Consider the following 11,388-nt stretch of genomic DNA (forward strand, 5'->3'; position numbering starts at 1 on the left):
ATAGCTGCTCAATGCTGTGGGGCCTAAGGCTGTTAAGAAAAGATAGGCTTTCTCTACAGGCACTGGAAAAGGACCACTACAACTCCTGTAACCTTGCAGAACTGAGCCAAAGGTTGTAGCTGGTTGCTTTTGGTAAATTCTAGGATTTAAGCTTTCTCTGCTCTACCATGGAGCTTTGTCCATACTTTACTTAGGGCATGTGTTGAAAGTGAAGGCAGAACTACCCCATAAACAATTGGTTTTCTTAAAATTTTCTCTTGTGCCAGGCTGATTAGTTTGCAAACAACATGAGTCTTTGCTACTTACAAGAGTATGGCCTAGTACAAAGGACATTTGTATTTGTGTATTTTATTGTACTTAATGTAAGAAATAGTGTGATTCTTACTCAGTCTCATCCAGAAGTGGAATTCACATATTCCTATTAAAAAGAAAACAGGAAATACAATAAAAGGAGAAAAGTTAGGGAGAAAATTTGAACCTTCTTCTGGAGTGAGTGCAAAAGAGCCTGATATGATCAGTTGTGAAGAAATACATCTTAGTGCAATGTAAAAGCAATTTGAGCTTCTTTTCAGGGTTGGTAACTGCTGAAATAGTCTCCTTGCATAGGCACTGCTGACAGGAGTGTTTCTGCCCCCAAGGCAGCATTTCTGGCATGAGAAAGTTACCAGAATCCCATTGAGTTTTATCACATTGATGCACAAGAGTTCTCCTGTTACTGTAATCAACATAGCCATGATTAGCACCTCTTTATCCTGCAGAGCTGGCCTTCAAGCTCAGTCTAGAGCCTCAGCTCAGAGGTTCAGGTAGTTCTGGCTGTTGTTCAGTGAGAAGGGGTCAGGGAGCCTTTGTGTTGGGGATAGAGCATGTAGTGTGGGTAGATCAGAGAGCTAGCCTGGTCACTGGGTTTAGGAGTGTGTGGTCCACCATCAGCACAAGAGCTGCTTTTCCTCCCCCTGCAGTCAGTGGACAGAAGGAGGAAGTAAGGGATTAGAACAGGAATTTTCACTGCTGAGTCGGAGAGTTCAGCAGCTCAAAAGTATCATCCACAACCTGCCAGAGGCAGTTTTCAAGTGGGAAGTCATTGTCCACCAGGTTGACCAAGTAGTAGTTGTCATGGATGTACTGGATGATCATGCGAGAGGGTGACTCCTCTTCATAGAGCTTGGCCCATTGCTCGATCCACAGTGCAAAGGCCTCATCCTGCCAAGGAAAAAAAAAAAATGTTGGCAGTGGTGTAATGCACATGTTAGAGCTGCATTTGCATATTACTTCATTTAGGACAACCAGTGTCACACATGCCTGGCCAGCCTGCAGCTCGTTCCTTAGTAAAAATTGCAAGAGTGAGCAAGGACCCTCATGCTTTCCAGTCAGTGGGAAGTGCCCAGAGCTGAAAGGAGACACGTTTGCAGTAAAATGGCTCAATACTGCCCCTGTGCGTGTAAGAGGGGAGGGAGAGCTACTGCCCAGAGCTCTGGGGCCCGGTACAGTGACAGTGGTAGCTCCCAAGCCTCCTGGTACTGGGCGCTAGGTGTCTGTGAAGAGCTCTTGCCGGAGCAAAGTTCTCCTTACACTGAGGGAGCAGGAGGAACAATATCTGGACCTCTGCAAGCTAATACCACAACAGTACTCAATTGTGAGAAGTGTCACAGACTAAAAACAAACCAGACACTCTGAACTTCCAGGGCATCACAGCAATGTATCCAGCAGGAGGGAGGACTCACCTTCCAGGAGAGGAAGCTTACAGGATCCACTACAGTGGGCTGGATGATCTCTCTGCCTGGGAAGATGCCCCAGGTGACAGCATTGGGTTGCAGATCTGGAGCATTGGTGATATTCTGGCCCTGCCAAAGGAAGGAAAACCTTTCTGAAGCAACTGCTGGAGGAGGGATTGAGTGAGTTGGAACAAGTGCATTTACCCTCTCCTTGTTAAGAGATCGGACAGCTGCTGCGCATCACAGCTGACTTGCTTCACTTTCCCTTCCCTTCACGTCCCACTTTGTTCATAGTGATATCTGAATCTTTGATATTTGCCTCTCTCCCAAGGTGGTGAAAGGAAAGTGTCCTGTAAACAACAGCCTACCTTGACATTGACAATGTGGTAGTTCACTCGCAACTCGTACTTCTTCAGCACTTTGAGCAGTGCCGTGACGATCTCACTGGAGGTGAAGAACTCTAGGTATGCCTACAGGGCGGGATGGGGAAGGGCAAAAAGAGTAAGAGCCTTTACTCACGGCAGGGCTGGGACGCATAGAGGCAACCAAGAGAACAGCTGTACAGTCTGGGCTGCTTGGAAACCAGGCAGCTTAAGACTTGTATGTCCATTCCCAGAAACATGTACTACAGAGGATGCTTGAGCAAAGGGCAGAGCAAATTACTAAGGGAGCTGGCGGGGGAGGAAATAAAAAATTAGGGAGAGCAGAGGTAACAGCCCAGGAGCAGCCAGCTCAGGAAAGCTACAATCTTCCTAATTTTCATCCACATAAGCAGGCAGGCTGGAATAAGCTCCAGAGGGCATAACCACAACTGCTGTGCCGGGGAAGCAGCCTGTGCCAGACAGAGTGCTTGGAAGAGGCCTGAGCTTGACCTCTGTTCTACATGGTACCCTGTGAACAGCAGTGTCCTGCCAAGGCAGCCCAGTCTGTCAGGAGCAGAAGTCAGGGGTCTCAGCTGGGCTCTCCTAAGCACCCTACCATTCCCTGTCCTCATCTTTTGTTCACAATTCTCCCTGTGTGCTTATACAACCTAATTCTGTACTTGCTCCATCTACCGCTGCTCTGTGCTTGGCTGCTCCCAACAACTGCTTCCCCTCCCCCCGTTTCCTGGCTATTGTGTGAGATGATGGATTTCCCCTCACCTCAGGGGAATTTTTTCCTTTGAAAACATAACTGCATTTGCCATCTGCTGGTCTCATGGCTTTAGCGGTTTGGATCCCTTTGAACAAGGCTGCTTTGTTTCCTAGTATGAGCCACTTGCTTGGCATTTACCTTGATGGGAGATTCCTATCACAGCCATTAGTGGCAAGGCTCTAGGGCCTGAAAATGCATGACAGTAGGAGGCAGGCCTGGGAGATAAGGCCTGCTTGCAGGCCAGAGAAGGAACCTGGCAGCTGTCTGAACAGCGCAGCAGTAGTGCTGTGGGTTGGGGGCAATTGGTGGAGAACTCTGCCTTAGAGAAGGGCAGATACAGTAATAATTGGGCATTTAAAAATTACCCTGAGAAGATGGATGGTAGAGATACTACCTCATTGATTCCCATTTTATGAAATACATGGGTGCTTCCTGTATCACTGAATGGCATGTATCTGTATCTGAAACTTCATAGCCCTGCTCTAGAAAGAAGTTACCAATAATTACTTGCTGAGAGTAAAACCAAGAAACTCTATAGATGTTCAATACACGTTTAGAGGTGGGGGAAAACAGCTATGAAGTAAGCCATAGAGATGACATAGTCTATCTCTTACGACACCAAAGGAGCTTTGCCTCATCTCAGCAAGAAGGCATTAAGATAAGGAGCAGGCAGAAGGATTATCTGGGTGAAAGCCTAGGACCTCCCTACCTAGCAGAGACCAAACTGGGTCATAACTCTTTGCTGCCTAGCCCAGAATAGTGCAGTACCTTCTGGAAGACATAACCCCCACTGGGCCCCCAGCCTACAATGGGGTCTGTGGATGGTTTGCCATTGATGTTTGGCTGGGAGTTGATGGTCAGGATTCCTCGTCTGTTAACCTTCTCCAGCTGCTCCTTCAGAAGATTGGTTTCAGTAGCAAGAGGGTCATCGTTCCAAGGCATACACGTAACCTACCGTGAGGAGAAAGGATGGCTCACAATGGATGTAACAACTCTTTCGTTAACATCTGGATGTTGAAGGAATTCAGAAGTGCCCTAATGGTCTCAAACACACCTACTTCAGGACAGAATTCCCAGGTTTGGTTCAAGGGGCAGGATATCTTCAACTCTAAGAATGACTGCTGAAGTCTGTCGGTACTGGTCCTGTCATATTGTAGCAGCTTTCCTTTTATGTTGAGCCCTAGCTCTGGCTGTTGGATTCCCTTCAGCCACTATCTCAGCAAGTCCTTTTGAATAGGGAAGTGCCAATTCTTGTTTAGAAGAACAATGTGGTACCAGGAGCAAGAGGAAATACGCACTATTGTCTGTGCCACACTGACCATCCCTTCCTGGGCTGTCACTCACCTTGTGCCCGTTCTTGTTGGGTTCTCCAGTGATGTAACACGTGAACACCTCAAAGACGCTTTCCTCACCAGTCAGCTCTTCTCCCCACATCTTCAGGAGCTCCTCCCGGGGAGACTTGCTCTTCAGGTAGAAGAGGTAATAGTCCTTCAGTTCCCCAAAGGCTGGAGAGGAGGAGTTACCCCTGTAAGGGGAGCAGACACAGGATTAACAGGCCACTGAGGAAGATGAGCTGATTTGGTGATGCAGGAAGACAGCCACCCAGGAAGAGAACGCATTCAACAAAATCCACCTGGAGACCAAAAGCTTCAACATCTTGGTGCCGTTCTCCTCACCTCATTCAAATCCAAGCAACTGGGGACCACTTTGTTAAGCTGCCACCTGCTCTGTCAAGCCCAAAGCATGCTCAGGACACCCACTAACAACAGAGACCAACTATGGAGCAGGCTTTCGTACCACACCTCTACCTCACTGCCATTGCAGGCTGACAGCTTACCATCGGCCATTGGGGAAATCGTCCCATTCTTGAGTTCGATAGATGTAACTCTTTGGCCTAGAGGCCCAGAAGATTGGCCGAACATCTTCAACTCTTCTCTTGGGGTGAGCACTGACTGCCCAGGGCAGAGGCCGCCTGCATGGGAAGAGCAGATGTTAACACAGTTCCTCTGTTGACTTTCCACTAGAGGCTGGAAGCCCTTCCCCTGGAGAAGTTTGCCTCTGGGGAGAGCAAGTAACAGGGGCTGAGAAGAGTTCTATTTGTCAAGAAGTAGGACAGAAAACTGTTCTTCCTTTATGGAAAATCTTTTCCCACTCAGTTCCCTCACAGGATGCTCGGTAGGTGTCTATTAAATGGTTAAGTACAGGACTGACAGCTGAAATTGGATGAAGTAAGGGAAAAGCACTGTGTGAAGCTATTTTTAACAAGAAGAAAATACAGCTATCCATTTTCCTTTGCTTCCTCTTGTCTATGCTGAAGCCTGTGGACTCGGAGAGAAGTCCACATGCCCTTTATCAACTGCAGAGAACCCTAGAAATCCACAGTGGGAGCTTACATAGCACCTAGCCTGTAAGAGGGGTTGTGGCAGACCTCAAAAACCATGTTTCTTCCAAGTGGCAGCTCTAAGAGTTTAGGTTTTTAAAGTTCCAGAACAGGCTACTTTAAGAACAGGCTACTTTAGAGCCACTTGGCTAAAACAAATTCCTCCTTCAGCTGTCCCCTCTATTCCTCCCAGCTTTTGTCAGAGACCTGCAGGAAGGGTGAACTTCTAAATGCAGAAAGGTGCTAAGAAAAAAAAAAAAAAAAAAAAAAAGGGCAGCAGAGGAGAGGTGCCAACCCATCCATTGCTTGAGCCTTCAGTAGATGGGATGGATGGATGTGAAAGAGGAGCTAACAGAAGCCAGCCTGTTCTGCTCACCTGGGGTCCTCCTTCCATATGCCCAGGCGCTTAAGGACTTCAGTAGTAGCCACTTCCCGATTGAGGGTGTAAAAATGGAGCCCATGTACCATGCCACTATCCAACAGCTCCCGGCACATGGACACTGCCAGCTCCACCCCATAGTTCCGGATAGCCGCATCATTGTCCTTGATGGGTTCAATCACATCTTTGATTTCTTGAGGCACTTCCAGCTTGGAGAGCTTCACCAGCTGGCGCAGGGAGTGGTAACCCTGGGTGAGGATGCAGGGGATTTTCATTTTTCCAAGGCCCTTTTCTGACATCCCAGTAACACAGGTACTTGATCTCGATTTTGTGGCAGAAGATTTAGAATTGGGGCTCCTGGATTCTACTCCTAGGCCCCATCTCTAGGATGGTAACGCAGTCCTGGTCATGTCACTAGGTGATTTCTTCCCATTTCTTTGCCTGAGCCCAGCATGCTGACAGTGATGACTAACACCTTAGGACTGGTGGACCATTGTCCTTTATATCCCTTTTTGCCATATGGGCACAGAAAACCTTTTAAGCTTGTTATTACATGCCTAGGAGTTTAATTTGGCAAACCATCTACAGATTTATCACATATTTAGCACTCTCACTTCCCAGAAATTTTGTGGAGGATATTTACAGACCTCTCTCAGGCATGACCCACAAACACCTAACATCCTGCATCCTTATTCCCTCCCTGAACCAGAATTACTGGATTTCACCTGTATGGGGAAGATGCCAGGAATAATGGGGCAGGTGATGCCAATGGCTTGACAGTCCTTCATGAACTTGAGAAAGGTTTCTGATCGGAAGAAAAGCTGTGTAATGATGAAGTCTGCCCCAGCAAGGACTTTCTCCTTCAGATGCCTCAGGTCTGCCTCATAGCTCTCTGCTTCAGGATGACCCTTGGGGTAGCCTTTGGGGGGAAGGGGGGAAAAAAAAAGTGAAACCGTGGTGGTCAGGACAACATGCTAGAAATTAGAAAGTAGCCAATCTGATTGTGCTGTCACTACAGCCCAGGTCCAGAGAGGGACTGCTGAGCTGATTTCCCTATCTCAGACCCTACCCCACACTCTGCAATGAAAGACATTTACCTGCCACACAGATGTCAAAGTAATCATCAAATTCATTGCGAATGTGCTTAACCAGGTCAACAGCATAGTTGAAGCCATCTACTTCTTCCTCCCATTCCTCACCGACAGGATCTGAAAAGAGAACAAATCTACATCTCTCTCCGTTTGCTGGACTCAGATCTGCTAGTGCTGTAAAAACCTCCTGCTATCAAAAGGAAGACAAGATGAAACTTCCAAGTTTGCAGTTTTACCCATGGACTGCTTTTATCTACCCTTGTGCTGGAGAGACTGCTAACAAAGGGATCAGGTGAAATGCAGTCTCAAGATTGAATTCCTGTAGCAGAAGGAGCCTCTAAATCTTATTTCTCCATTTTTACCCTGGAATTCAACACAACAGCAATACAACCTCAGCCCTACACATTATAGGACAAAAGGATTCACCTCCACGCAATGCCATGATGTTCTTCAACCCAAGCCGCTTGGCCTTCTGCAGATGCCCTGTGATGTCATCCTTGGTCTGATTGCAGCATGTCATGTGCAGGATGGTCTCCAGGCCACAGTAGTTGACTGCAGTGTTGGCAATAATCATGGAAGAGGTTTCCTTGTCAGATCCTGGGTCCCCTGCAGGGTGCCACGTCACATCAATGAAGAGTGGACCACCTGCTCCCATGCGGTCAAACCTGTGGATTTTAGAGCTGTGTTAGCCTACCATGTAGCCAACTCCCCTCTCTTTGCCTGGGATATCTTGCTCACTGCTGGAATGCCAGCAGGCAGAGCGAGCTTGGATGACAGCAGCAGGAGAGACCAAGAAAAGTGTTGAACTAGGAGTTTAGCAAGTGGCCAATGTAAATGGGGAAAGTCATCCTTTAAGGCTGTATGAGGAGCAGCTTACAATCTCTTTGAAGAAGAGGCAACTTAAGTGTTCTCTGTAGAATAAACTTCCTCCCAGCATGCTCTATTAGACTGATATGTCTTCTGATAGACAGCAATGCAAGTCCCATTCCTTTTGAGATGGGAGACTATGCTGCAACCCCCTGTTCCCAGCTTTAGCTGTAGAGGCCACAAATACAAAAAGATGGACCAGATCTCTGTTGTGTTCCCAAGTGTGCCTAACAGAAGAAACAAAGACTCCCCCAACTTGTCTCTCTCCTGCTCTGGGTTGGAAAAGGCCCTTCTGTTTAAAGTAAACCTGGCACTGGCATACAGAAGTTACAAAAAGAGTTATGAAACTCCCTCTTCTCCTCCAGGTGAGTACATGGTGGCTCCCGGGGCTCCCCACTAGGCTCCAGGATAACCTTTAGCTCTGGGGATATCTATCTCGGAGGCTAAAACTGTAGTCCTCAGTAATAGAGGCACAAACCATAGTGGCTGGATGATTCTAAAAACAAGTGGGAGTCTCTGTTCCAGAGACTAGGGCACACTGTCCATCACTTAACGTTCTCTGCTTTTAATAGGTACTTTTCTGCTCTGTTGTCCCCCAGCACTCTGCTTCAGCCCCAGAGCATGACAGTGAGGTTGCTCTATCTTCACAGAGCATGGGAGAGGGGAAACAGTCTGGCCCCCTCAGTAACCCCACCATGACACTTAACTCTTCAGGGCCTCCAAGGAAGACAAGTTACCTGGTGTCCATTACCCTCCTCAGCAGGAAAGCACAGCCCCATTACCTGCTTCATCACCTGGAAGGGGAGACAGAGCATGGGGCAGAGCCTGCCTCATTAGCTATTTCCCAGCCCTCCTCCAAAGACACTTCATCTCTCCCCTCTCCCACCCTGCAGCCCTCACCTGGAGATGAGATTGACAGCAGCATTGGCTGTGCGTGGAGGGAAGAACTCTAAGGAGAACCACTTGTCTCCAGAGTCCTGCCGTCGACGCATCTTCTCCCGCAGTCGCTCGTGACGGTCAGCATCGAGGACAGGGGTGGAGCAGCGTGAGCTGTCCTTGGAGCTCTCGCTCCCGCTACTGCTGCCACCATCAGACTTGGAGCTGGAACTGGCACTGCAGGTATGCTGGGTCTCATTGACCATGGTGAGCTCTCTGGAGGAGGGGAACACAAGGAGCACAGTGGGTACAAGACAGGACACAGATCTCAGCAAGGAGCTGTTACTGCTGGGGTGGACAGCAGATGATGAAAAGGAAGCCTATGCCAAGATCCAAAATTAATCATCATCAAGGAGTCCCTTTTGCCAGCCCTCGCTATAAGCTGTAGTGGGGGATCTGGTGAAAACACAATAAAAAGCGTGTGTTTAGATAGTGTTGAGAGAAATAACCCAGCAGATGGCTTCATGCCACTTTGATGCAGCTCGTCTGTTCCTGCTGGGTCAAATTTGGCTCTCAAAAGAGTCAGGTCAACATCACTTTTGCCCTGACTACAGCTTAGCAAGCCACGATACCCATGTGCATTAGGTGAGGGCCTCTTTGATCTTGTGGCCTTGGGCTGGACATGCCAGCAGATTTTTTTTTTTTCTATGGTAGCTGGTTCTTGGACTGTATCCATCTTCAGAGTTCCCATTCTGTTTGTTCCCAAAAAGCAGTGCTTCTTTACAGTGTAGGTAGGAGAGCAAGTGCTAGTGGGGCGGGTACACAAGAATGCACAAACTATTCCTGTGTCAAAAAAAAAAGTGAAGAATCCCCTCCGATCAGGCCATCCCCAAAACTACCATCCTTTGTTTTGTCTTTGCTGGCATCACACAGTTGCATTTCTAACAGTTAGCCTTCTTCCACAAGACACACCATCTCCGCAGACAACTGTGCCCTGCGCCAATACCACTGCACACACTCGGCTCTTTCCTTTACCAGATACGCTGTTCATGTTTCTTTCCTTGCCAATTGTGGCTGCTTGGAAACAAGGTCAGCAGAGACCATCCCCTTCTCCCTGCCTTGCAACATGATGAGCTGTGCTTGCTCGGCTTCACAAAAAGGAAAACGGCACTGCAAGTCAGTGGTACAAGTGGGTCTAGGATGCCCAATTCCACTTAGCTCCCAGAAGTGTTTCACCCTATGCCTTTAAAATTAGGTAGTGATTACAGATAATTAGAGAAGAGCTGCCATAAAATTTGGATCCGCATTATTTGCTTATGTACCTGCCAAAACTTAAAATTGTCACTGGGAAGCAGCAAGCTGCCCAAGCATTACGTAATATTGGAGCCTGTTTTGGAGGAAATGGTTGCGTGAGCTAGTGTGCACTTTGTCCTTATCATAAGCTCTGTGGGTTTAGGTCACGCAAGAAGACTTTGAACTCATCTTCTACTGTTTACACTGGTTGCCAATCAAGAAAACCCCTTTGGGAGAAAGTCTACTTTTACCACCTGGGGACCTCTCCAGCTGGCAGGAGATACCAGAAAGGAGCACAGGCCTTCTGCTGCCAAGAGCAACTGGGAGTCTTAAATCTCTTGTGTACCAACATAGTGCGCCATGGTAAAAATCAGCACCACAGACCTATTGACAAGTGAAGCAAAAGCAACTTGGTGCACAGTAACAGCCCTGACCAAGCTCTCTCAATAGGACTTTGCCTGACGTCCACGTGGCACTAATCTGGGAGAATTATCCCAAAGCATATGTTGATCAAGCTAGCGGCACAAAATCTCACTTCTAGCAAGCATGCCACAGCACTGTAGGCAAATCAAAGGACCTCTGTTTTCCCACTTGAGATTTGACACCCATCACAAGGGAAAGGTTCATGTATTAATGTGTCTACAGGATGAGACTTGCTGTTGAGGAAAGGTCCTTACCTTACTGGCAATCTAGAACCACAAAGACAGGAGAAATGCCCCACTTAAATTTTGTCTACAGGCAGCATTTGGAGCACTTACCATCAGATGCATCACAGATTTGCTGGCAGAAGCTTGCAGTTATTGCAAAGAGAAAAAAGACTTTCTAAACAACAAAAACAGTTGCAAAATAAGACAACCTTAAACACCCATCAGCTCCACTGGGTCAGCACTCCTGCTCCTCTGTCTCTACCACGCTGCAGAGCTCAGAGCAAAGATGTGTGTCCCAGCACATTGATGCGGATCAGCATGGATGTGCCTGTTGTGTTGATGTGATGCTGGTGATGCCTGTTTGCTTCGCTGTAGGTTATTTTTCTGCTTCCAGGCCTGAGCTGACACCCACACACGCAGTGTGGAGGTCTGCATCCTCCTAAGCTTAGTTCTACCACCCAAGCTAAACTCGGCTGCGTAGACGTACACTCCACATGGGGCATGCACGCCTGCAGGGGACTTGTCCTGGGCCACGGTATCGGGCTGACAGCCCTACGGGGCAGACGAGGGGCCCGCGGCTGGATCTACCGCCATGCCAGCAGGGCGGCTGATGCGGCAGCGGCACGGCCACGGAAAGGCCCGTGGGAAAGGGCCGGAGGGGAGCCCGGCACCCCCGTGGGCTGCCGGGGCAGAAGGGGCGCCAGCAGCGCCGGGGGGGGGGGGGGTGTCCCTGCTGCCGGGGGGTCCCTGCGTCGCAGCCGGGCTCGGGGCCAGGGGGGGAACAAGTTGCACCCTGATCGTTCCTTCACCTCAGCTGAACCCGCTGGGAGCGCGGCTCGGCCCGAAGCAGCCGGCGGGCAGACCGGGCCGCGGCGCAGCGGCAGCCTGGCCCGGCATCGCGGCTCGGCCCGCCGCGGGGGCAGGGATCGGGCCCCCCTTCCCAGGGCCCCGCTCACCTGCCGGCGGTGCTAGGCGCTGCATATCGCGGGCGGCCGCATCCCGCGGCGCT

General features: G+C 49.1%; 1 protein-coding gene across 1 annotated transcript; it reads right to left on the minus strand.

The window, feature by feature from the left end:
* Window positions 1–338: 338 nt before the first annotated feature.
* On the minus strand, window positions 339–11,376 carry MTHFR (methylenetetrahydrofolate reductase). The gene is made up of 12 exons (XM_050909449.1): window positions 11,336–11,376; window positions 8,464–8,715; window positions 7,123–7,361; window positions 6,703–6,813; window positions 6,331–6,524; window positions 5,603–5,853; window positions 4,684–4,818; window positions 4,191–4,371; window positions 3,615–3,797; window positions 2,081–2,182; window positions 1,722–1,841; window positions 339–1,200 (listed from the first exon to the last, which is right to left on the minus strand). Exons 2-12 carry the CDS (start codon window positions 8,703–8,705, stop codon window positions 1,003–1,005), a joined length of 1,956 nt encoding a protein of 651 aa, XP_050765406.1. The 5' UTR covers window positions 8,706–8,715; window positions 11,336–11,376; the 3' UTR covers window positions 339–1,002.
* Between the last annotated feature and the right edge of the window lie 12 nt (window positions 11,377–11,388).

Source organism: Gymnogyps californianus, chromosome 21 (genome assembly GCF_018139145.2).
Source record: "Gymnogyps californianus isolate 813 chromosome 21, ASM1813914v2, whole genome shotgun sequence".
Classification (NCBI taxonomy): Eukaryota; Metazoa; Chordata; class Aves; order Accipitriformes; family Cathartidae; genus Gymnogyps; species Gymnogyps californianus.

Excerpts from the sequence above, each read along its gene's own strand:
- MTHFR (XM_050909449.1), bottom strand. The coding sequence starts at position 8,705 with ATGGTCAATGAGACCCAGCATACCTGCAGTGCCAGTTCCAGCTCCAAG. Across the intron at positions 4,372-4,683 it reads GATTTCCCCAATGGCCGATG|GGGTAACTCCTCCTCTCCAG; the intron begins GTAAGCTGTCAG and ends CTCCCCTTACAG. Across the intron at positions 1,842-2,080 it reads ACCACATTGTCAATGTCAAG|GGCCAGAATATCACCAATGC; the intron begins GTAGGCTGTTGT and ends TTCCTTTGGCAG.